The 25,793-nt window shown below is 47.5% G+C and overlaps 1 protein-coding gene across 1 annotated transcript; it reads right to left on the bottom strand.

The window, feature by feature from the left end:
• Window positions 1–5,350: 5,350 nt before the first annotated feature.
• TLR4 (toll like receptor 4) lies at window positions 5,351–9,907 on the bottom strand (the record flags this gene model as incomplete). Its single annotated transcript, XM_084219722.1, has 3 exons — window positions 5,351–7,607; window positions 8,854–9,020; window positions 9,803–9,907. The coding sequence occupies 3 exons, from the start codon at window positions 9,905–9,907 to the stop codon at window positions 5,351–5,353; spliced, it is 2,529 nt and encodes an 842-aa protein (XP_084075848.1).
• Between the last annotated feature and the right edge of the window lie 15,886 nt (window positions 9,908–25,793).

The following is a 25,793-nucleotide window of genomic DNA, read 5'->3' as shown; positions in this document are numbered from 1 at the left end:
GGACCCCAAGGGCTCCATCCTGTCCCCTTCCAAACATGTCTGGTACCCATGCAATGCTCATTCCCATCCCTCTGATTGTCATTATGCAAAAAAAGCAGCACTGACAGACTCCCCACCAACCTTCTGCATGTGGGAGCTTTGGTTAGTGCTGGAAACCCTGGGACCAAGCCCCCTCCAGCATCTGGGACCCACCCAGGTGAACTGTGGCCTCTTTCCCACCCTGAGATCCTGCACTTATACCTTCCCTCTTCATTGTCTTCCTTTTTCTTGCTTTTCAGGTGTGTCTTTGTGAGGACAAAGTGAGAGATGAGAATTTGACTCCACGTTCTCAGAAGGCTGATTTATGATATGATATGATATGATATGATATGATATGATATGATATGAATGCTATACTCAAACTATACTAAAGAAAGAGAAAGTAGACATCAGAAGGCTAAACAAGAATGAATAATAAAAACTCATGACTGACCCAGAGAGTCCTGACACAGCTGGACCACGATTGATCATTACTTAGAAACAATTCACATGCTGGGTAAACAATTCTCCAAATCACATTCCAAAGCAGCAAAACAGGGAGAAGCTGAAGCTTCCCAGGAGAAGAAATCCTGGAGAAGGGATTTTTCAGAAAATATCATGGTGACATTCAGGTGTTCCTCTGTGTGTTCAGAGCAGCACAGTGAGGTCTGGGATGGTGAATTATTGACTGTGCCCTCTGGGTGACCTTGAGGCTGAGGAAGGTGAGAGCTCCTGGCAGATGGGCTCCTCTCTGCAAATCGTGCTTTGCTGTCGTTTGTCCCCATTCCCAGCCTGAGCTGGGGATGGCAAGGAACAACTTATTAAGGAATTGCTTCTTTCCTCCCCTGTTCAGCTGCTCTCAGGCAGGTCCTATCGATCCACTGCACCTACTCGAGATGTTTTGCAAAAGGCACTTAGTGAAATTCATTCCAGGGGCTCCTCACTGGTTTTTGCTGCCTGAACTGCACATGGGGGACAGGCAGGTGAAGGTTTCACTCTGAGAGGGTCGGGGAAGAGCTGTCATGGAAGAGGAATTTCCATTTTGCCAAACATAGTTTCCAGCACGTTACAAAAAAACCCCAAAAAATCAAAAAAAAACCCCAAAACCCAAAAAAACCCCCAACAAAACAAAACAACCTCAAAAAAACCCAAAACCCCCAAAAAAAGACCCCAAAAACCTCAAAACCACCAAACAAATAAACCAAAGCAAACAAAAAAATCCCCCAAAATAAAGTCCAAGTTTTTTATTTTGGGTGTGTGGAAACCATCTTTACATCTTGTTATTGCTTTGGGAGGCTACTCAGATTGTGTACATAGAAACTAATTTTAAAATGAAAAGGTACTCTGAAAAACAACAGCATAAGCCTAAGCAGACATTTTTTTAAATTACATTGTGGAGCAATTTAACTTTTATTAGAAAACCCTTTTTCAGCCCCTCCAAACCATTTTTTTCAAAATCACTGTGTCCATAAAAAATATCTGTTCCAAACTTACATGCAACAACAAACCAGAAACTCTGCTGTGACAATTCCCATTCCATAGATTCACCCGGCTGCCTCATTAAATTGCAGAAACCACAGACAAAATAGCATTTCCCAGGGGACAAACGCTCTCCCTGAGAAGTTTCAACCCCGTTCCTGTCAGGTACCGGTGGGCCCAGGGAAAGCAGCTGCTTTTCCTTGTTCTGCTGGGGTTTTCAGTGACACTGCAAACCTGTGTTCCTGCTCAGGGGAGGATTCCTGCAGTGCTGCTCCTGCAGCCAGATCCAGATCCAGGTGGGAAGGGCTGCACATGGCTCTGGTTTCCAGCTTTCCCAGCTGCTGCAGCGTGGGGAGCACTGGGGGGAGTTTTTGAAGGAACTTTGAAGGAGTTTGAGATGGGACCTCTGAATTGTTTTGGATGATGTGGTTTATTGTTCTTCTACACAGGCAGGAAGGGTGAGCTCAGCTCACATCTTTACCCCATGGCTCAGAAGGTCACAAGACCCCCTAGTTACAAGATCCTTTAAGGATTTATTGACCAATAAAACACTGCCAACAAGGTTATTTATGCTTTTGACCCAATCCTTAAATATTTTGTCTTATGGACTCATCCTACAGCGGGAGCTTTCTTAGCCAATCCTGTTATGGCACACAAACCCACAGCACTGCATTCTGAACTCCTTGTTTACCTCTGTAACTACTTGTATTTTTTTCCATATCTTAAACTCTGAAACTCTAAACTTTCCTCCACTTAGCTTAACGTGTCTCTGCTTTAAACTACAAACCCACATTCTTGTTTCCAGCACCTCAGTTTGGGAGCCTTTTCCAAGGTCTCAGATCAAATCCTGGGTTTAATTCTAAGCTTTTTACAGGCCCAAAGTGGTGAGCATTCCCTGCATTTTGGATTCCAGCAGAGCACCAAGGCAATCACACTCATGAGGGGATGCTCTGCTCAGAGCACCCCACACAAGGCAAGGAGGTGCAGAGCTGCAGCTCCCCTGGCAGTTTGCATGGGTTAAATGAAGCTCAGAGTGAAATCAGGGCATGCCCCCACTGCAAATGGAGTAGCTTGGATGCAACAGCCCTTTGGAGCTTTGTCTCCATCTGTTTTTATGACCTGGGCAAAAGAGGGGCTTTAATAACTGGAATGTTTTCAGACATTTACATGAGAGATGAATGCAGACCTGCAGGGGTGTTTGCTTGGCTGCTCATTTTTTCACTCAGTGAGTAAATCCTATCAAAGCCACTTGCTGCAGTTCCAAACAGTGCATGCCAGCAGCTTGGGAACATGAGAATGTTGAGTTTTCCTCTGGACATTTGCTTCCTACAATAAGACAAATGAGTGCATGTCTGTTTCTGTGTGAGCCACAACATTCTCCCATTTATACTATTGAGGAAAGCTGGTTTGAGTCTTCCAGAAAAAAGATCTGCAGTTTCCCTGCTGGGTAAACAGTGAAAATACAATCCTTCACAGAGCCTTGTCCATCTTGGGCTCACAAACCTCAGCACTGCCTGGGCTGGTCACAGAATTACAGAGGGGCAGCTGAAGTCGTGATGGGTTCTGTGGCTTTTTCTTGGACAATAAGGAAGCCAGGGGTAACTCAGGTATTCATGTCTGCTGTGGAGACTCTGAATAGGAAGAGAAAAACAAGTGACCAGTTTCTTTTAAAATTGTACTGGTGGGAGCCTCGTCTCAGCATCACTCCAGCTCTCCTAAAATTGCTTTGATATTCAAAAAAAAACCACTGACTTTTTAAACAATACTGTCCTAAATCCCTTTTATAAATGCCCAGAACCACTCGCAGGCTTTCTGAAACTCATTGTTATAATTACAATCAAGAATCATAGGACTGTGCTTTGTGCCAGAAATACACATCCACTGAATTGTTTGCAGAGGAGCCGCAGAGAGAAGGAGTGAAGGAGAAATGCACCTTCAGTGCTGCTCAATTCAGGAGCAGGAACTCCCACTCTCTTTAATTTTTCCTCTTTTGTTTCCCAGTTTAACTTCGTGAAATTCAGGCTGAGCTTTGCTTTGTCCACTGTGCTCTCCTTTGGCCTCAGTGCAGTGAACCTCGAGGTTCCCTGTCCCCCACCATCCCCAGCAGCCTCCTGGAGGAGGAAGAGGAGGAAGGTGGGGGTGGAAAGGTGAGGAGGAAGGTCTGCAGGACCCATCAATGCCAGCAGAGGTGAGGAGAACTTCAATTTGGGAATTGCTGGAATAGGATTTAGCAGATGCAGAACAAACTCTCTGGGCAAAGGGATGCAGCATCAAGCGTAGTTTGATTAAATCTTCATCTCCTGGGTCACAAAAGAAGCTTAGGAAGGGCTGGGGGGGGGTTTGGTAGTGTTGTCTGACACTGCACTTAGGGAGGGAGCTGTGATTCAACTTTTGCCAGCACAAGGCCTGGAACTGGCTCTCCCCCTCTCTGTCCAACAATGCCTGATGTTGATCCCTGATCCTGCTTCCATGGAAATGTCCCTGCCTGGTGCTCAGAGGAGAGAGCAGATAAATATCAGATCTGACTCACCACTCAGTTGCCTCTGTTTTACCTCTGCAGAACATCCCTGATCATAGAAGGATTTGCAAGATTAACACCAGAGTAATTCAGTGATGGATCCCAACCAAGGCCTTTGGCAAAAAGAGAGCAATACTGCTGCCCATGCCCTATCCCACCCATCACTGCTGTGCTCTGTGGCAGTTCTCCATGGCATTCAGACTTTCCTTCCCTTGATTCAGGACTCTGCTGGGGTACACTTAGTTCAGCTAACCCAGACTTTTCCCCTCTATCTCTTCTCCCTGCAAAATGCCAGGCATGTTCTCAGTGAAACAAAAGCAAAACCTCCCCACCCAGAGCAGGTGGATGATCCCTGGGGAAACAGACAGGCAGATCTGAACCCCATTTCAGATCTTGCAGCACCTTCCAACCAGTGAATTAAGGCTGGTCCAGAGAGTGAAAAAGCTTAATCTAGAACTGGCTGGCTGCAAACATCAGAACACTTCATTCAGGCTCAGTTTTCCTTGCTTAGGGCAGTCCCAGAACATACCCACAAATACTGGATGAGGAGAAGGAGTGAGAGCAAAGAAATATTTCAGTTTAGAGGTGTTACACATTTCTTGTCCCCCCAAAAAAACCTCCAAAATGCCCTCTCAAATGCTATATAATCTGTCTATAATAAGATTTTCAGGTGATGGTTTCAATATTTGGTCTTGGTCTAAAGAAAACTGAAAGAGAGATGTTGGGCAAACTTCCCAACCACAGAAACCTCCGTCCCTGATGACAAAACTAGTCAGGTTCCTGAGCAGCTGCCAGTTGAGCTGTAGGATGCCCCACTGCTCCCTGGAAGGTTTGTGCTCTGAGTCGTGGTACCCTCAGAGACAGGCACAAGATTTTCAGAATCCAAACCTTGTTTCTGCTTCACAAAGTTTTTTAGAGCTGAAAATCCTGTGTCTTTACTCTGCCTTTGAGATTCTGGGGTCCACACAAAGCACCAGACTCTGAAGTTCCTCTGAGGAAATGGTCTCAGGACCCAAATCCAGTTTCAGAAGCTGCCAGCTGACAGTCAGAGCTCTGGTCTGTTCCTACACCCACCAAACCTGAGGTGCTGCTGGGCCACCTGTGGGTGACAACTATGGCCAAACACAGAGCTCAGGCAGCTCATCTGGCCCTTGTCACTCCTTAACTTGCAAATTCCCTTGAGGGAAGCTGGCCAGCAAGGCAGGAATTTCTGTAGTGATGTGGCAGTGCCTCCATCCACTCGCTCTGAACAGCAACAGAAGAACCAGCTTCTGAGCACCATCCATCAGGCCAGGCCAGGATGGCAGCCAGGGCAGGAAGAACCCTTCTTTCTCTTCACATGAGTTTTGCCTCCTCCTGATTCCAATTTTTGCCTTCCAGCAGCACTCCTGTCAGCTGCCTCCAGAAGATGTGCTTGCTTATTTCCTTGTCTTTCCACTCCAGGTAGGTGTTCCTCCTCAGGTACCGAGACAGCCCCAGCCTCTGCCTCAGCAGGACCTTGTTCACATCTTCCAGCACAATCATGATGATCCCAGCCTTCCCTTCCACCAGCTGCCAGGACTGGGCAATGTCAAACTCGAAGCTGCACCACTTGCTCTCCAGGAAGGCAGCGGAGATGACAGCGATGACATTCCTGCTGCTGAGAAATCCCTCCTGGATGATATTGGTGACAATGGGCACCCCTGGCAGGAAATCCCTGTTGTACAGACACAGGTGGAAGGGGGGTCTCCCTCCTTCCAAGGGTTCCACCAGCTCCTTTGTCACCCATTCCTGGTCTTTGCTGGAGTGGATGACGAAGGCGTCGTAGGTGTCACCTCTTTCCGCGTAGTGTTTGCACCCACTGAGCAGCACCACGGAGTAGTAGAGCTGGAAGTAGTACTTGTAAACCAGGAAGAGGAGCACCACTATAAAGAGCAACACAACCACTGAGGAGGAAATTTTGGCCGCAGGGATGTGGCAGGAGGACAGGTCAAAGCTTGGCAGGCTCACGTTGGCCACGTACGGGGGAGTGCGACACAGCATCAGCTCCTTGTTCTGCAGCAGCCCCTGCTTCTCCCTGATCCATTCCAGAAAGTCCAGGTACACACAGGAGCAATCAAACAGGTTTTGAGAGATATCCAACAGCACCAGGCTGTCAGGCAGGATTTCCCTGGCTGAGTCCAACAGAACAGTCAGCTGGTTTCTGCTGAAATCCAGGACTCTGAGGGCTTGGAGTGGCTGGTAGACTCCAGGATCAAAGGTCAGGAGCTTATTGTTGCTGATGTTTAGCTCTTTCAGCTCAGGCAGGGCATCAAAAGTACTTTGATCCACATGTTCTAGTTTGCAGCTTGAAATATCCAAGGTGTGGAGGTGGCTTAGGTTTTTGAAGTTGTTTGCCAGTTTATTGTCTGCAAAGGAGTTTCCTGCCATCTTGAGCACTTGCAAAGAGTTCAAGCCACAAAATGTACACTGGGATTTAATTTCTGTTTTTGTGTAGGAGATATCAAGGTAAATCAGTCTCTGAAGGGACTGAAAGACAGGGTAGAGGCCAGGACCAAATAAGGTTGTGTGCTGAAGGTCCAAATATAACAAATTCTCCACATTAATGAAATCTCCAGTCAATCTGATATTAGAATTGAAGCTTAAGTTCAAGTGTTTCAAATTTGGACAATTTCGAAACTGAGGGGAACAGCAGCTGCTGAAGGTGAGTCTGTTCTCACTCAAATCTATGACCTCCAGGTTACTGAGACCCTCAAACTTCTGCTTGAAGGTTCTGAGACTTCTGTTCTTGGTGATTCGAAGCACTCTCAGCTCCTTGAAAAGTGACAGCTTCAGGGCAGGCACATCATCAAAACCACATTTCTTGCATTCCAGCCGCTTCACTTTAAGCCCCACAGGAACTTGTGACATCTCCTCAAGCCCCAGGTCCACCAAGCGAACGGTGGAGACGTTGCCTATGCAGTTAAAGAGAGTGTCTGTGCCATCCTCAAAGCCCCTGAGGCAGATCAGGACAAACTCCTCCATCTGCACCTGGCACAGGCCAGCCAGGAGCCCCCTCTCGAAGTCCTGCCGCCGGTCGCGGTCGCTGAACGCCCCAACGGTGAGCCTGCTGACCTGCAAACCAGCCAGGCCCTGCAGAGAAGTTTGCATGGTGGAGCTCTCCAAAGCTGACCTGAGAGCCAGCCCAGCAAGGTGGATCCCTGCAAAGGCCCCCGGCTCTATGGATTTTATGTTGTTCAAGGAGAGCACCAGGGTGAGGTTGAGCCTGCTCCCTTCCCTCAGGGCATCGAGGTCTCCTCTGGAGATAGATGTGATCTGGTTAGAGAAGAAGCTCAAGTGCCTGAGGGAGGTCATGTTGGCAAAATACTGGGGAAGCTTCAAGGAAGTAATGCTGTTGTGGCCTAAATTCAGCTCCTGCAGAGTATGCAAGTGGCCAATAGGCAGCTCGGACAGAGAGGTCCTGTTGGTTTCCACCAGAACCAATTTTTTCAGAGATGTTAAGCCATGGAAAGCTGCTTTGCCCAGGTGCTGGAGGGAATTGGCAGTTAAAACCAAGGTGGAAAGTCCATGGAGATCCATAAAGGAGTTATCTTCTATCGAATGGATGTGACACCTGTTGGGCATGGAAAGAAAATACAAATGCATGAAACACTGTCCCTTCCTTGTGCTCTGAGTGCTGCTGGGACACCCCCAGGCTCAGCCTCATATGGGGGCTGGCTTGGGTTTGCTGTGCTGGGCAGAGCCAGCATCCCTGGATGTGCAAAGGGAACTCTCCTCCAGCAGGAGACCTCCTCTCACCTCCTCCTCTCCAACCTTAAATTCAAAGCAAGGGACCTGGTGAAGATCAAAAATTCATGCAGGCAGCAGGAAAGCAGAATCCTGGCCATCAGTTTAGGCCAAAGTGACATTGTGACGACCATCACTGATGGAAGAACCAACCAGAGCCAGCATTCCCTCGCACCTTGCACATCCCCAGCCCTCTGACTGCCACCTCAGCCACACCTGGGCAGCCCCACTGGCCCCAGAGCAGTGCAGCTGTGGCAGAGCTCCCAGCTGTGTCTGGTGAAGGCTCAGAGGGAGCAGAGCCCAGGCTGTGCTGGCTCTGGAGGAGAAAAGGAAGAGGGGAAAATGAGCGTGGCCCCCTAAGGTTTGTTTAATGTGGGAAGATCCAGAATTTGAGGCCCAAATCCATTCTGCAGTGAATCCCAGCAGAATTAGTTTAATAACCCAGGCAGTGCCTCACAGCACATGTGCTCTGCCACTCAGCCACTTTGGAGCTAGAGCTGTGACGGGGCTGAGTGACATTTCTCAGTGAAACAATTTACCCAGAGAAGCTGTTGTCTGAAGTCAATGGAAATTATACATCAATTCAAATTTGCTAATAGGCCTCCCCCATCTCCTCCCCCAGATATGTGAGGAGAAGGCAAAAGAGAATATGTTGATATTTTAAAACAGCCTTTTAGAAAATGAATGTACCTTCATGTTGTTATTTTTTTTTTAAACTGTGATTAGAAAAACAGCTCACCCAAGATGTTCCACTTCAGAGTTTTTGTAACAGTGAAAAGTCTGACATTTTTCTTGTTCACAGACAAGTGAAACATCTTCCTCCTCCTTCTCACATTCCAGCCTACAAGATCAGACTGACAGACCCAGCTCTGAGTGGAGGGTGTGCACTCAGTGACTGGACTAAAAGCTGCTCATTGCTTCACCAGGGGGATGTGCAAAATGACAGACACAGGGACAAGGTCACAAGAAAAAAAAACTAAGCAGCCAAGACCACTAGACCCCAAAATAAGCCACCATTGTAACCCAGCTGGGGAAGAAAAATTTACCAGTATCCACATAATAAATCCCATTACCTTGAAAGATCCAGAAACTGCAGCTCAGGGACTGATGCAAAATAATTTGAGCCCAGTGATTTCAGATTGCTGAAACTGAGGTCCAGGTTCTGGGTGGTGTTTGGGACTCCATCAGGAACTCCAGAGATGTTCAGTCCCGAGCATCTGAACGTTGTGTTAGGGGTGATCTGTAACAGAGACAGATCCCATCATGGTCAACATCTGCTCTTCATGAAGTGCCAGGAAATGTCACTGTCAGGAGTGCAGGAGCAGAATGACCCCCCTGTGCAGCTCATTTCTAGAGGAGCTGCCCTGAGTTTTAGGAAACAATCTTACATACCCTAAACATTTTTTCTTTCTCCTAATAGAACCAGTCCTACTCCCCAGGAAGAGCTGCATTTCTTGCTGATGGGAGCTGGGACTAAACTACAGGACAGCATTGCTTGAGGTTACAGATGAACCAGAGCCAGCAGGACAAACACTCGTGGGTGCACTGCATGCCCAGGAGCAGCTCTCAGCTCTCCTCCCCTCACATAACCAGCTTGAACCAAAGTTATTCTGCAAACAAATAATTGTCAGCAAAACTTTGCAAAAGGCAGCTGGCCTGTGTCAGGTACTTGGTGAAATCACTCTACTGCACAAACCAGGCAAAAATCTGCGTTTTGTAGAAATTAGACAAAATTTGGATGCATTCCAAGGGAAATATAATCTATTACAATAATTGCACTGCAGCACCCTCAGAGGTACAGAAAGCCAACAAGAAGAAAAAGTTCTTGCTGCTGGTTCTGGTTCTCAGATATTTTAGAGACTAGAATTTACTTCAAATACTTCAATCACCTTGATAACAACCTTGGGAAAAATAAAAAAAAAAAGGAAAAAAGCTGGGCTTTCCTAAGAGGCTTGAGGCACAAATCTCCCAAGAAAAGGGAGAGAAACAGAAGGATTTTGTGCTCACTCAGAGCTCACATACCTCCAAACAGGGATCCAGGAGGCAACCTGCCAGTGGGGACGGGACAAATGCCAGCTGCAGCAGCACCAGGAGCATCCCCACAGGAAGGGCTCCTCCTCTGGGCATCTTCAGGAGGCCAGGAGTGCAGGAGAAAGGAGCATGGAGAGAGAAACCTGGAGACAGAACCCTCCTGCAGGGCCAGGAGTTGTGTTTCACCACTCCTGCTTCCCGCTGCATGTCTCTGAGGGTTGCAGAGAGCAAGAAGGGAAGTGAAACTTGGTCACTGTCGTGTTTCTACACACCCTCTGGGTGAACTGCTCTTCTGGAAATTGTTAAAAAAAAAAAGTAATGACAGATATAATTTGGGCTAGGAATTAAAGAGGAATATGGGTTTCATCAGTGCCACTTGACTTGATTGCCTCTGATTAACTCAGGTCAAAGTGGCAAAAAAAAAAAAAACAAACCAACAGAATATTTTGAACAATTCTGAGCCCAGTTTCGTGCTCCACATCCCATAATTCAAATGCACTGGTTAGAGAGGGTGACTCTCTTCCTCTGCACTCCTGCCATGCTCCCAGCTTCACCCTGGCAAGCACTGGAGAAGAGCTCAGCTGTGGCAGAGCTTTTCTTAAGCCAGGTAAGCCCAGGTTTATCTCTGGCCAAGCTCCTGTGAACAAACATGCAGGTTTTATCCATCTGATTGGACCTTTATTGCAATTATTGCAGGGATATGGTCAGACACAAGGAGATTCACAGGGTGATCAGAGCTGTGGTCACAGCAAAAAGGAGAAGCACAAACACCCTGAGCTGGGCTTAGAGCTGCTCCCTGCCCTGGTCATGCCTGAATCTCTGTTTGATGCCTGGCTGCAGAACATCTCAGGGCTGAATTCCCAATGCAGACTATTGTTTCAGGGAAAAAAAGCTTTGTAAAACGTGACAGTGGGCAATATTAATTTAAGTCAGCTCTGAGCCTTCTAATGAAGCTCCCTGCCCTCATTTAGTCTGATAAATGGTCGTGCATTCAAGTATCTCCTCCTGTCTTCCTGGAGATAACTAAGAAATGTTACTGGGGATCCAACCATAGGGTTGCTGGGTATTATCAACACCACATAGACAGAGAAGTGGCAAAAATTTGAGACAAGGGTGGAATATTGGTCTAGAGGAAGATGGAATAAAGTGTGACAACTCATGAAAGTCTATGAAAATGGATATTAAATATAAGATGCGATATCAGCCCAGCCAGCAATCCACTTATAAAGAAAAGTTTAAAATATTTCAGAGGTGGGGGTTAGACTTTTTTGACAGGTTAGTAGAGAGCCTAGGAGAGATGGGGAAATCCTAAAATAACTGATGATCTCTGCAATAAAAAACACATGGCAGCACAATGGGAGCTAAAACCGACACCCTGATGTGCAGCCAGATAGTGCCCATTAAGCCAGCAGACAAAAAGTTTGTTGAAATTGGGCAAGTTCTACAAAATCCCTGCTCTGAAAAGCCTCTGGTGATTGCAGGTATTTCCTTTTATAGATGGAATCAAAAGTGAATGGAAACAATTGCTGACTGCTTCTGTGCCTGGATTAAGGAAATTGGCAGAGCATCGTGTGTCTGCAGAGAGAACAAATGAGTGCATCCCTTAGTATTCAATATGCAGAATGAGGCAATCCACATTTAATTTTTATCTAAAGCTGAGATGAGCCTGAAGTATGCTCTAGAAATTACCATTTCAATGGAGACTTACTGAAGATGCTGAAGAGTTTGGGAGCATCACAAAACCCCTCCCACAGCCACGCTCAGAGGTCAAGTGGGAAGTGCAGCTTGAAGGGCATTCAAAGGAGGCACTGCTGCTGTCACAAGGGACAGTTTCACAGCACACATCACCATTTGTTCAAGGACAAGTCCTACAGACACTGCAAGGGACAGGGCACCAGCAGAAAACATGCAAGCTAGCAGATCAAACCCAGCCAGCAGTTTAGAAAGTCAGTGCTGGTTAAGTTCATGTTGCTCAGCTGGCACACAGCAACATGGATAAAGCCTTAATGTCTGTGTGATTGCTCACAAACACCAAAAGAATGGTTTGGAATCCCTTAAAGCAACAAGAATAACGTCTAAAATCAAACATGATTCACTACTCTGGCAATTTACTGGTGGGATCATTTAAGATCTCTCAGCAAGGAGGTGTTACAGAGAATCTGTGTTTCCAAAAACACATGTCTGAGTCATCTTTGTGCTCCTGAACATTATTATAATATAAGTAACACAATGCAGACAATGCAGCCTCTGTGATCTCAAGCAAGGTATCACAGAGCATAAGACAGCCCCAATGTAGCTGGACTGACAAAACATCTTACACTTGCTTATTTTAAAAGAAAATTATGTGTGAACTCCAGCAAAAAAGCAAAGTTAGCTGATCTCTTGGACAAGACAAGTGGTGAGAGCTATAAGAACAGGACTGTCTGTCCCTAGGGTGCTTTCAAGGTCACAGCTACCCAGTACCACATGTGGATGAGCAGCTCTTGCCCTGGAGAGAGGCTCTGTTTGCTTCAGGAGTCATCTCAAGCAGCTCCCCAAGTCTGTCTGCAAACAGAGGCTGAGGAACACGACGCAAATTACTTCAAGATTAAACAAAACCAGGTCTTATTTTATATGAAAGAACCATCTCTAGCAATTATTTGGTTGTGAGCTATGGATCAGAGGGGAGAGACTGATGGATCAGAGCGGGGAGGATTCCTGAGGTGCTGGGACTCTCACAGCACAGGACTTGTGGAGCACCACAAGAGATTCCAAAGGTCCTTGAGAAGCTCAGGATGCACCAGGTGAGCCAGCATTGCTCTCAGATGGGCTGGCCACGTGTCCCTTCCTAACTGTCACAGGGGCAGCCTTGTGGTGAGTTAGGCTGGAATCAGCCAGTCGGCAGGAGGGATCCAGGCTCAGGGGGTGCAGGCAGCTTACCCAGACCTTGGGGCTCACCTGGCAGTCCTTATACTCAGCAAGTCAGTCACCTGTCCAGGTCTGAAAGATTGAGTGCAAAGGAAGAGTGACAGGAAACGTGGCACAAATTTAACAGCAAGTTGAATTTTCCCACCCATTCCGCTGGGAAAAGCAATTTATATAAATTACAATGAAAAATGGCAGAAAGAATAATCTGAAAACATCTTTAGGATCTTTGTGCTGCACATTCCACAAAGACATTGCTTCCTGAACCTGGGGAGTCACTGCCTGGCACAGTAAGCCCTGCCTGAGCTGGCAGGCACAGGGCAGAGGCAGTGCTGGAGCACACAGAGCCTGCACCGAGGCTGGGGAGGGAGCTGAGACACTGATTGCATCAGATGAGCCTGTGACTCTCACTTGGGGTGCTCCCCCTTGTGAAGCTGATGCCCAAAGAGGCTGACCTGGAACAGAGGCTAGACAGAGTGAAAGGAATGAAGGAGGGATTTATTAAGCTGCCTTCAGAGGATGCACCTTGGGCAGTGCAAGAGCCCAGCTGTGGCTCTGCCCAAGATGGACACAAAATGCATAACTAGTCATAATTTTTCACACTTGTATAAGTTTTGATTAACTTAATTTTTATAAATTTACATTTTGAGGTCCATTGTCCAAATAGAGCTCCAGGTGATGCAGTCCCATCCTCCCAGTTTGCTCTCCTCAATTCCCTGTTGTTTGTACTCCTTGAGCCTGAAGCTGCAATGGGATCCTTGGTGATCAGGCTGGAAAAGGATTGTTCTGTCTGACTGAACTGTGAGGAGAACATACTAACACTTTATATGAAGTCAGAGTCACACACTAAGGGAGTACAGAATCTAAAAAATATGAAAGTCAAAACTTAAGGCATCAAAGTGGGTTTAATAATGGAATCACAGACTGGTTTGGATTGGAAGGAACCTTAAAGTTCATCTTATTCCAACCCTTGCCTTGCTCTGAGCTCCATCCAACCTGGCCTTGGACACTTCCAGGGATGGGGAAACCACAGCTCAACTTGATGGAAGATCAGCCTGGAAGAACTCCTGCCTCTGCTTCTGGATCTCCCAGAACAACACCCAGGCTGAGAAGCTGCACCTTCAGTTTGGGGTGTCAGAGCCAACCCCAGCACCCCTGCTCTCTGTCTGAGCAGTGACTGAGCAAGGAGCAGCTGCAATGCAGGTGGTTTGTGGTGCCTCTGAGTGCCCAGGGAGGGCATGGAGGTGGAATCAGGATCTGTTCATGCTGCACAGCACAGCCCTCTGCCAACTGTGGCACCTAGCAGAGCTCAGCATGGCTGAGGTGTTTCCCAGCACAGAGACTGTGCACACAGGGGGCAGAAAGGCAACCCAAAAGCCAGAGTCCAAGTTGGTTTGATGAAAATCAGCCAAGCCTGCACTGGACTAGGCAATGTGTGCCATCAGATGGGCTATTCCACAAAGCCAAGATCAGATGAGCACCCCAGAACTATTCCAAAGCTATTAGGGAAGAACTGTGTCAAGTAACCAGGGACAAATACACTACTAGGAGAAGTGATTAATCAGCGTCAAGATAGTCACTATCTGTGGCAGCTGCTCCATATGGATTATGTCAGGTCATTAGGAGCCCTACATTTTACTGTTTAATCTAAATGGCTGGAAGGGTTTCACACAGATGGTGGAGGCATCCAGCCTCGCCTGCCAAGCACTCATGGGCAGGCAGTGAGTGACAGTGGAGCTCCCTGGACCCCTGGGGAGAGGCAGGCTGGCACCAAACAGCCCAACAGCACCTTGTCCTTCTGTCTGGGATGAGCCAGGGTCACCCCTGGGCTGGCCAGAGCCAGGGATTGACTGACCCACGGAGGTGAGGGTGCTCACAGTGCCTTTGGCATGGAGCCCTGTGCTCACAGGGGGTGCAAACTCCTCCCACAGCCCTGGGAAAGGTGGACTGGCCACCTCAGAATGGTGCTGGCTTTTCTACTGAAGCAACAATAGGACTTCTTTTCCTTTTCTTTCCACCTCCATTACTGTCCAGGCTGGCTGTTGTCTGTCTCTGCCCAGACAAGGGTGAGATGGGTTCGCTCCTATCGGGCTCCAAAGGACGAGGCTGGACTCTCAGGTTTTTGGTCTTCAAGGTTGTTTATTATTTCTTATCTACAAAGTTTTCTCTCTGCCCAGCCGGGGTCTGACCAGCAAGGCAGCCAAAGGCACTCTGACCACCCACAGGTCTTTTTATAACAAAACCTACGTAAATCATATTTACCTTTTGTCCCCAATACTTATCATTTTTATTAACAAGTGTACCTTCACCAAGAACCTAGCAAAAATATCTGCATTACACAGAAAATGGAAGACATGAAGAAGGAAGAAGAACCACGAGACAGGCCCAAATTCTTCTATCTTATTTCTATAACCCCCCTGTACCAAAATCTTAAAACCTGTGTTTTGCCCTGTAATTATACTATTTCTATACCATTTAAACCCCAGTGATTCTCATATCCTCATATGCAGGTGGCACATCCCTAGAGGGATCAAAGTCAAGCCACCAGGCACTTTTGGAACATTCTAAGACCTCTGAGCCCCCCAAGGTTTCTCTCGGTAGCTCTGGACATCCGGAGCCATGTGCTGAGTTCCCACACATTACATCCTTATTGTGGTGTCTCATAGCCTGATTTACATATGTTTTGTATTTCTGTGGCTTTGACATATCCTGCTTATTCTACCTCCTCTCCCCCACTTCTCTTAATGAGTCTGCTGCAGGGCAAGGATTTATTCAGACTATCAAACATGAAAGGTGTGCAGGGCATGGAGCACTGCAGAGCTCAGACTTTTTAAACTGGACACAAGAAAGGTTGATCTGGGGACTCAGTGCCACAGCTGAAGCATGGTTAAATATCGAGCCCCTACAGCACTGCTGTGACACCCTGGGAAAGCTTGAAACAAGGGGCAGCTGTAATGATGATCTGGAGAGATTACAGATCCCTGCTTTGAGGGAAAACCATAACACAAGAGCAAAAAGCTGCGCAGCATTCCTGCTTTCTGTGAACTCTGAGAGCCCTGCCACGGGCACTGACCTTACCAAGACTCCTGAGCCTCGTGTTTGTGGTTTCACTGCCATGACTTGACACTAGATGACAGGAAAATGTTGCAATGGCTGCAGCAGAAAGTGCAGACCCAGCTCCTGCAAGCCAAGCTCTGGTGTACACATCACCCAGAGAGAGAAGGCAAACCCTCCCTGGGGTGAGTCCAAGGCATGCTTTAGACATGAACACTTTGATGGCATTTGCCAGGAGAAGAACACAGAATATTAATTGGCTGCACTGCTGAGAGCCCACTTCTGGTTCTTGCAATAAATTCCAAAAGAGTTGGTGAGGCAGATGCAGGTTTGCCTGCACTTGGAGGGCTGTATATCAGAATCTACAAAACCTGGGTGGCTGTTCTGTGCTTTTTGGAGAGCAGAGACTGCTTTGTGCACAGGGTAAAACCTGAAGCAGTGTCCTTGATGAAGAATTTATTCAAACATTCCTTTTCTCCCAGTTCTGCTTGGTTTGCGTGTTTTGGGGGGATTTTTTTAAGCATTTCTTTGGCCTTGAGTAGCCTGCACCAACCAGGACAAAACCACTTCTGTTCCAGCAGAGGAGGAACCAAGCAGCCACAGGCAGTGGGAGCACAGGGAGAGCATTAACCCTTTGCAGATCACAGGACTGGGTGCTATATAAAGCTGCCAGGAAGCAAGGCTGAGATACCAGAAGGGAAGTAACCCAGGAAAAACAGTGACACAAAGGGCACAGAAAGTGCCCTGCCAGCCTGACCACAGTGAAGGGGAGGGAGGGAGGAAGGAAATGTGAGGAAAAGCAGAAGTTTCACCTCCCATGGACACAGCAGCTCTGTGGGTGCTGGGCTGATGTTCCCACACCTCAGATGAAGCTGCTGTCAGAGACACAGCCTGATGTAGAGCAAACCAGCCCCACTTTTAGGGTTTGTCCTCTAAATGGTTGTGCAGGAGGAGTCTTCTTCGCAAGGAACACCCAGCTAAGAGGCAGCAGCAAGGTGTTTGTACAGCAGTTTGCAATTCCATCACTGTTGGTCCTTTCTGCTGCAGAAACAGCATTTTTGGAGGGGCTATATTCCTGACAGTTCAGGAATAAAGCTGCAACAAGGGAAGTAAAGAAGGGGAAACATAACATAAATATAACATAGCTGCATCCTGGAAGAAAGCAGAGGGGTGTGGGATGATGTGGCTCCAGAGGTGGAATGGGGACAGGAGCCAGCACCTGTAAGTGGTGTTTTAAGGTGGCACCTTAAATGTGGAAGATCTTCCTCACACAAAAACTTGGCAGGGTGGATCCATGCTTAAAACAAGCTGGAAGAGAGATGGAATGCTCTGATAGTATGCCAAGGTATCACCATGATGTTTTCTGAAGAATCCTCTCTGCCTGGGATCTTCTCCTGTGGGGCTGAGAGGCCTCAGAGAGGAATGGAAACAGCAATTGTCTGATTGCTGCTCTGTGTTTGCTGCTTTGGAATGTGGCTTGGGCATTGTTTACCAACAGGTGAATGTTTGGTTGGTTCCACGTGAATTGTTTTGATTTAATGACCAGTCATGGTCCAGCTGTGTCAAGGCTCTGAGGAGTCAGGGGTTTTTCTTTATCATTCTTGTGAAGCCTTCTGCCTGTATCCTTTCTTTAGTATAGTTTGAGTATAGCATTCTTTTAATATAATGTTGTGTCATGAAATAATACATCAGCCTTCTGAGAACATGGAGTGAAATTCTCATCTCTCACCTCATTCTGGGGACCCTCACAAACACCACACCAAGGAAAACAATAATAAATAAAAACAGAAGGGTCATGAAGCCATGGGAAGACTCAGAGGAGATATGAAAGCAATTTTCACCTGTTCTCACCCAAATTCCCTCTCCCACAAGACTGTGTCAAGTCCTTGAAACCAGAAGTGCATTTGTTCTCAAACAGAACAATAAAAAACCATTTCTTGCCTCCTGCAGACAGTCATGTTTCCCAACAATTAGCAAATCACTGAAATCTCTGAGTGTTCAACCTGGCCCTTTTCCAAAGGGATGAGTAGGACTTTACCTCACTGCCATATGTTTAGGAAACAAACTGAAATCCCATGGCAGGTGTGGCACCCGTGCCCCCTCCTTTTCTCAGGGACTAAGGGTGAGTTTAGCATCTCATTTTGGTGCTTTTCCCAAAGAACTGACGGGCACAGGGTGGCTGCCCAAGGACTGTGGCACATCCCACCCTCCACCTCTGCAGGGGAAACCAGGGGCCAGCAAAGTGCTCTGAATCCCAGGGCTGCATCTCCCACCCCACAAACAGGACAAACTGTGACCTGTCCAACCTGCAGGTTCCCCCATGGAAAACACCTTAGTTGGATGGGGAGGGATTTTCTCTCTCTTTTTTTCCACGAGTGACCCATATTGCAATAATGGCTTGGTGCAGTTTTGTCCTGGTTTCCAGGGTAACCAAAATTTCAGCACTGACCTCTGGGCACATATGGAGGGTTTAAGTCCAAAGCAATGATTCCCCTGGTAGCAGATCTCTGGGAAGGGGAAAGAGCAAGCATCTGTTCAGGATTTCAGACTCATGCTTTTACAATACTGACACCAGCAACACCCTTGCAGCTGGGACCAGCAGCTTCTTCCACAATAAATTCATGAAAAAAAAAAGTAAATAAAACAGGATAGGTGCGTGGGCAGCACCTCCAAAACTCAAACAAGGAGCATCTTATGGAAAGGTGGTCAGAACGTGAGAGATCATGATCACAGAGCCTCTGGGTTGGTAAAACACAGAGCTCCATGGGAGTTAAAAAGCTTTGAATGGAAGAAATCACCACACTTTTTAACAAATCCTGAAAGAAATCAGCACAGATTTTAACAAACCCTGTAAGAAATCAGCACAGTTTTTAACAAACCCTGTAAGAAATCAGCACAGTTTTTAACAAACACTGTAAGAAATCAGCACTGTTTTAACAAACCCTGTAAGAAATCAGCACAGATTTTAACAAACCCTGTAAGAAATCAGCACAGGTTTTAACAAACCCTGTAAGAAATCAGCACAGGTTTTAACAAACCCTGTAAGAAATCCACACAGTTTTTAAAAAACCCTGCAAGAAATCAGCACAGTTTAAACAAACCCTGCAAGAAATTAGCACAGTTTAAACAAACCCTGCAAGAAATCAGCACAGATTTTAACAAACCCTATAAGAAATCACCATACTTTTTAACAAACCCTCTAAGAAATGAGCACAGTTTTTAACAAACCCTGTAAGAAATCAGCACTGTTTTAACAAACCTTGTAAGAAATCAACACTGTTTTAACAAACCCTGTAAGAAATCAGCCCAGTTTTAACAAATCCACATCCACGACAGGGCCTGTACAAGGTCTCTGCATCCCCCTCTTCCCAGTGTGAGTGTGTATTCCCTGCTGGCAGCCCTGGTGTGACACTTCCCTTTAATCCACACATTCAATGCCTGTCCCTGCCCCGTGTGCTGCACAACCTGCTGCTGCTCCTGCAAAGCCAACACTGCCAAATGCAAACTCAAGCAGTGCCCTGACAGCCCTGGGACTGAGCAGTGCAGCCACCCCACTCCTGAACACCTCCCTGGTCCCCAAACACGTCACATTTCTCACCTGGATTACCCCACTTCACACTTTTTAGCAGGGAAATTATTATTTTTTTTTACAGCTTTGCTTTATCAGGAGACTTGGCACCAAAGCTGAACCCAGCCAAGAGTGGCTTGGTGACCTTGCACAAGGTTATTTTACCATGCCAGGCCTCCAAGCTTCTGCTGCATTTGTTGCAGGTTATCAACATCCTCGTAGTGCCTGGCAGGCTCAAAGTTAATTAAAGATTGCACAGCACTGCCACAAAGATCGTCAGCACCAAAGACAAAGTATCATTAGATCCATTAATGAAATAATCCTCCATCATGCAGTGATGGCAAAGCTGTGCTCCAGAAGCAGTGGGTAAGCAAGAGGCAGCCCCAGGCCAGAGAGCTGGGAGAGGAGAGCATTCTAAGGAATGCCAAACAAAATTCCTCTCATTTTACACTAACTAATTATCAGGGATGGTCTTCAGGCAGGGAAAGCACAGGAACACGTGTGAGAGGGCTCATGCAGCACAGCTGCTCACCAGCAGAGAACCTCTCAGGTTGTCTGAGGTCTGGAACCACGGGCAGAAATGTAGCTCTGAAAAGGGATTTGATTGCAGGGTGGTGGTGGGGCAGAGTGGAATGAGAATTACACTGCAGTGCTGAGACAGGGGAGGAAAAGCTTTTCCTTCCTGGTAGGAGCAGCTCTCCAAACCTGGAGCAGGGTTTTGTATCTGGTTGTTCCTCTATCTGTGCACATTTGGGGAGCACTTATTTGTCCTCCCATGGTTTGCCCACAAGAGGAGAGAGGGAGTTCAGTTCCATTTCTAATTTCATTTATTCACTCATTTCATGACAGAGCTCTTGACAGTCATGACAAAGCTTCACTGTGCACAGATCAGCTGGACAGTGCATCTTCTGATTGCCTTTCAGGGGACATTTTCCTCACTGTCTGCATCCCACATTCTGCTGGCCTGTTGGCTCACTTGCAATGACATCCAGATGCCAGTGGGCAACACTTAACTGAATTTAACCCCATTTCCTTCCCTGTTTATCTGCACATGAATCCCAGGCTGCTGCCCCCCATTAGCAACCACTGAGACACAGACTCATTCAACAAAATTCCCCAGACACACGAGGCATGGGTAACAAACCTTCCAAGAAATGAATTTCTCCACACAAAGGATGCTTTGGTGAAAGAAACCAAGTTCCTTCCATACCAGCCCTTCCTAAAGGTTGTCAGACTGTGGCCTGAGAGTCAGGGGTAGCTCAGGAGAACCAGGGATATCTCAGGAAATCCCTTGCAGAGGTCTGGAAGTGCAGGGCTTTGAGCTCATGACCATTTTGTTCTGTCTCCCAGCTCCAGGACACTTCTGTTCCATGAGCAACCAGCCTCTTCCCAAGCAAATAAAGGTTTCCTGCACAGAGGAATTTAGGTGGAAACAGATGGAGAGCTACTGCCAAAGTTATGTCAAGCTGTTCAGGACCTTGAGCAGCTTGAGTTTTAGAAAATCCTTGGCCTCAGGTAAGGCTCATTTGTTGCTCCAGTTAAAACCAGGCAGTGAACAGGCTGTGGGACTCTGGAAGTGGCCATCAGCACCAGGGGACCTGCTGCAGCCCAGCTGAGGCATCTCCATGGCACAGACTCCATGGCTTCATCCCTCTGTCCTCCAGCCACATAAAATATGTGAGGGGTAGAGGAGCTGGGTGAGTCAAGCCTTTCTCTCCCTGTTTTTCTGGGTGATCTGGCACATGGAGACAATAAACAAGCACCCAAACTCCCTGCCAGGCAGGTGCCACCAATACCCTGAGCCCAAGAATCAGGCTCTGGAGCAGAAAGGATGCTCAGGAGCAGCACAGCTCCTCCCTTGGTCCTGGAAGCACTGGAGGCACAGAGCTGCTTCCCAGGGGTCTTTCCCCCTCACAGCCCCACCAGCATGGGAAAGGAGCCTGCAATTGCTGCTTTGACTGCCAAGCACTAAAATCTGTGATCAGCCCTGCTAAGCCATGGAGCTGAGAGTGTTTAGGTGTCTGAGTGTGACTGACAGACTTAATTATACAGGGACAGCATCACAGCTCAAAGAGACAATTGCTGGATCAGGCTGGGAAAAAGCAGGAGCAATATTCTGCTCTCTGAGAGGGAGGGTGCAGAAAGTGAGAGCTCAGCTTCCCCATCTGATGGTGATCATCTAATTATCCTCAATGAGCTCGCTACAAATCCCAGCTTAGCAGGGGGAAGCACACTATGGTGCTCTCAATCCACCCAGAGCCTGGCCTGGAAGAAGATCTTTGGAAGTCTGATTAATCCATCCAAGCAAATCCACTGCTCACTACCACGCTCTGGAACTCAAGGCTGGCAGCTGCTGCTCCCCTGGTCATGCTGAGGAGCTCCAGTGATGCCCCAGTGGTTGGCTTTAAAGGGGAAGCCCTGGGAGCCTGGTGTGCTTTGGGAGGCAGGGTGTTTGGATGGAAAGATATTGGGAGTGCTGCCCAGAAATATCTTAGAGAGAGCAAGCTGATCTCTGCTGGCTGCAGACCCACTGCAGGCACGGGGGTGCCCTTCACAGGCTGCTCCTTTGGATTAAAAATGCAATAAAAGCCTTCTCTTGGCATTTTTTCCTCCAGACCGAGCTTGCAGACTCTCATTGAGCTCTCCCTTATAAACAGGGCTTCCCCTTTTTCCTGCATTGCCAAAATTTGCAGTAAAAACACAGATGTGAATCTTTCAGCCTGTAACTCCACACTGGGAGGAGAACTTCAGGTGTGAGCAGTAATTTTGTGCTTGCAGCTCCCATCCTCAGCTCTGTGCCTGCAGGTAGGGCCAGCCTGGCACACTGAGGGGTTCTGGCTCTTTGCTCAGGACAGGCTGAAGCCCAGGGAGGGAGAGCAGGTACAGGGAGTCCCATTATCAAATACAGCAACCACCAGGAATTAATTGAATGCTTTGTGCTTAAGTGAAGGAAAGAGGAAAGGCCAAACCATTTAGAAAATTCTGTTTTCTTTTTATTCTCAAGGCATGATCATCTAAAACCATTCCATCTGTCCAGGACTGGAGCAGGGGCTGGAGGGGGTGGAGGTCAAGCAGTTTGAGACTTTTTCTCAAAAAGGTCTTTCTCAAAGCCTGGCTTTCACCAACACCTCCTTGCCTTGAGCAAATCAGTCCCAAATATTTATATTTGCATATATGTAAATGCAGCCTGGCTGCCAAAGGGCTCCATTTGCCCATTTCAAGCCTCTTAGGATTCTTTTCACAGAGGCTTTTTCTTTTTTTGCATGGGTTTTTTTCTTCCATTTTAATTAAAGTATTTGTCTCCACAGCAGGAAATGTAAACTGTGCAGCAGGCAATCTTGATATATATTTTAAAAGAGAAAAAAAAAATCTTTAGCTAAGTTATTATCTTCAGCTATGCACAGAGGCACTCTCTAGCCCTTTTTCTAGAAGCCAGAAAAAATTAAAGACAAAAGGATAAAGAGGGACGCTGATCCTTTAAAAAGTAGGAAAAAAGTAATAGACAAGTTTTTATTCTGTGTCTTGAAATGAAGGGTCAGATTTTTTTTTTGCTGCCAAAAAAATTCCTCTTAGCAAAATACAGGATTTTTTTTTTTTTCTTTAAGAAACAACAAGAGCTGGGGAGTAGCTGAATTATTTGGAAAACCTGCTGCTCAAGGTCTGGCTGCTAAGCAATGGTGAAAAATCTCATTTTGTCTGAGTTTAATTGAGAGATGGCAGTGCTGAAGGGGGTGGTTTGTGTGTGTTGGCAACATCCTGGATTTGGAAATCAGTCCTGTTGCTGATACTGCTCTTGGTGATAGGTGATCTGAAGGGAAAAGGACTGATTTGCTACTGTTTTACTACTGATTTAGTCCTCTGTGCCTCAGTTTCCCCTTGCAAATTGGAAATTATCATAGCTCAGGCTACAAACCTGGAATCATTGGCAAAGAGCAGCTACAAGGAGTCCCTGCAATAGAGCAAAAATAACACAGAAACCTCAAAAGATGCATCACCCTCCATCCTTCAGAGAGCAATGCATGAGTTGAGCTACCCTGTGCCTTTTGTCCATCAGAGATTCCAGACTTGGAGATAAAATGCCCAGAAAGTGTGAGTGCTGATTCTGGCTGATTCTGTTTCCCTTTTCTCATAACCCTCCCAGCCTCTATCTCTCTTACTCCAGAAAAAAAAAAAAAAAAATTAAAAATCAGCTTCTCTAAATATTGTTTCTCTCACATCAGCCCAGCAGGAGAGGCAGAAATCAAATTATAACCACTGAAATAACCATCAGTGCTTGGTGCCAGAAGGGTGGGTGGAGACATGGGAACATTTTGCTTCAGGCTTCCAAATAAAATAAATCTATCTTTATTAAAATAAACAAGTGCAAAAGAAGAAACAGAAAGAAAATCAATCAGCTGCATTTACAACAGGGAGAGATCAAGTATAGAGTGCTCCATCCAGCGAGAGGGACAAGAGCTGCAGGAATCAAACCCCCTCTGTCCTTCTCTCTTGGAATAGGGTTTTTTTTCCCCTTCCTCTCCTGATTCTGAGTGTGTTTTCTCCTGGATATATTTCTTCTCACTTATGGAAAAGTCCTAGTGAGAACTTTTTTCCTGTGTGGACAAGGATGAGAAAAAGCAGAGCCATTCCACCTTGTGCCCACCAGACAATTCCAGACAATCCCCACGAAGGGGATCACACTGTTTTCCATCTGACAACAATTTGGGCACAACTCACTGTGTTTATACATCTCAAAATCTTTGTAGATAAGACCAGATAAATACCAGGATTGTCACTTCCAGGTATTTTAACAGAGTTTCCTCTCCTGCGGGGATTATTTTAAGAAAAAGCCTATTCTGTATGGAAATGCTGTTACAGCTTTTCTCTTCATCCCTACGGTGCTCCCTGGTTTTCAGCTGGAGGATCTGCACCTTCAGGAACAAGCAAAGTAACAAATTCCTCTTCCTTTATATAAAACAAAACAGACCACCAAAAAAAAAAAAAAAAAAAAACCCACCAGAAAAAACCCAACTAATTCCTCTTTCTCTCTCTCTTTCCAGCTGGCAGCCGAGTGTGTTATTGTCATGCAAAACCCGCACCGGGGCTTCATTCCGCACATTGCCTTTGGAGCCCATCTCCGAGCCTGGGGAGCTCAGGAGGTGCAAGCGGAGATTTGGCAGCCACGGGGGCTGAGCCAGCCCAGGGCAGCTTTCCTCAGAGCTGGAGGAATTTGGGACACGCTGCTGCTGCCCAAATTAGCCCTGGAGCGACCTGTGCTGCTGCCAGGCTGGGAGCAGCCGGACCTTTGGGGAAGGAGGGAAAGGTCTCAGCTCTGCGCAGCCTGGAGGAGTGGAGACCAAGGGGAGACCTCTTTGAGGTCTTCAGCATCCTCGGGAGGGGCAGCAGATGGGCAGGCAGTGATCTGTCCCCTCTCGGAACCAGTGACAGGAGCCAGGGAACGGCAGGAGCTGTGGCAGGGAGGTTCAGGTGTGCGGAGCAGCGGGGAAGCATCCGCGGCGCATCGGGGCAGGTGCCGGCTCAGTGTCACTCTGGGGCCGCTCTGCAGCTCTGTGTCTCCTCTGCTCCCAAGGACATGGGGCATCCCAGCTCCACAAAGCTTTGCCCTACTCGGGAACAGCAGAACTTTGGGTGCGGCACCCCTCAGCGTCCCTCCGCACTTTATCCCGGCAGGATGCGCCGGCACGGAGGCAGCGAGAGGAGCGGGCGTTGCGCGCTCCTGCAGTGCCATCATGTGCTGTAGGTGCACATTGCACATTGCTGAGCGCTGCCACAGCCTGCAGGGCCGGCCGGGGACACCAAAACCTCCCTGTGCCTGCTCCCGGCACCGAGCAGCCCCTGCGGTCACCCCTGCCTCGGGGACAGCTGGCAGGGCAGCTCCGGTGACACAGCGTGGCAGCAATCCTTCAGCACAGGGCTGAATCACCCCACACCCCACAGAGAGGTTGGAGGCTGTGGACATCTCACAGAGGAATCCATAAGGATGCCTCAGCAGAGGAGCCATGGAGTTGGAAAATGGGGATTTTGCCTTCTATTTCATCTGGGATATTTCCTGTCCTGGGGGTTTCTTAGCAGGCCCTTCTTGCTGTTTAATAAAAGCTGCTCCAACCTTGGCAGGTCCCCACTCCTGTCACAGAATCACAGAATCATGGAATCATAGAAACAGAATCACAGGAGATCCTGAGCTGGAAGGGACTGAAGGGATCCCCCAGGGCAGCCCCTGTCCCTGCCCAGACCCCCACCCAGCCCACCCTGGGCATCCCTGGCAGCGCTGTCCAAAGGCTCCTGGAGCTCTGGCAGCCTCGGGGCCGTGCCCATTCCCTGGGCAGCCTGGGCACCCTCTGGGGGAAAGACTTTTTCCTGATTTCCAGCCTAAACCCCCCAGCCCCAGCCCCAGCTGTTCCCTGGGTCCTGTCACTGAGTACAAGAGGGAAAAGATCACTGCCTGCCCATCTGCTG

The sequence above is a fragment of the Fringilla coelebs genome (assembly GCF_963513975.1).
Source record: "Fringilla coelebs genome assembly, chromosome: 21".
Taxonomy (NCBI): Eukaryota; Metazoa; Chordata; class Aves; order Passeriformes; family Fringillidae; genus Fringilla; species Fringilla coelebs.
The sequence above is the reverse complement of the archived record's forward strand: the minus strand, read 5'-3'. Positions and strand labels throughout refer to the sequence as shown.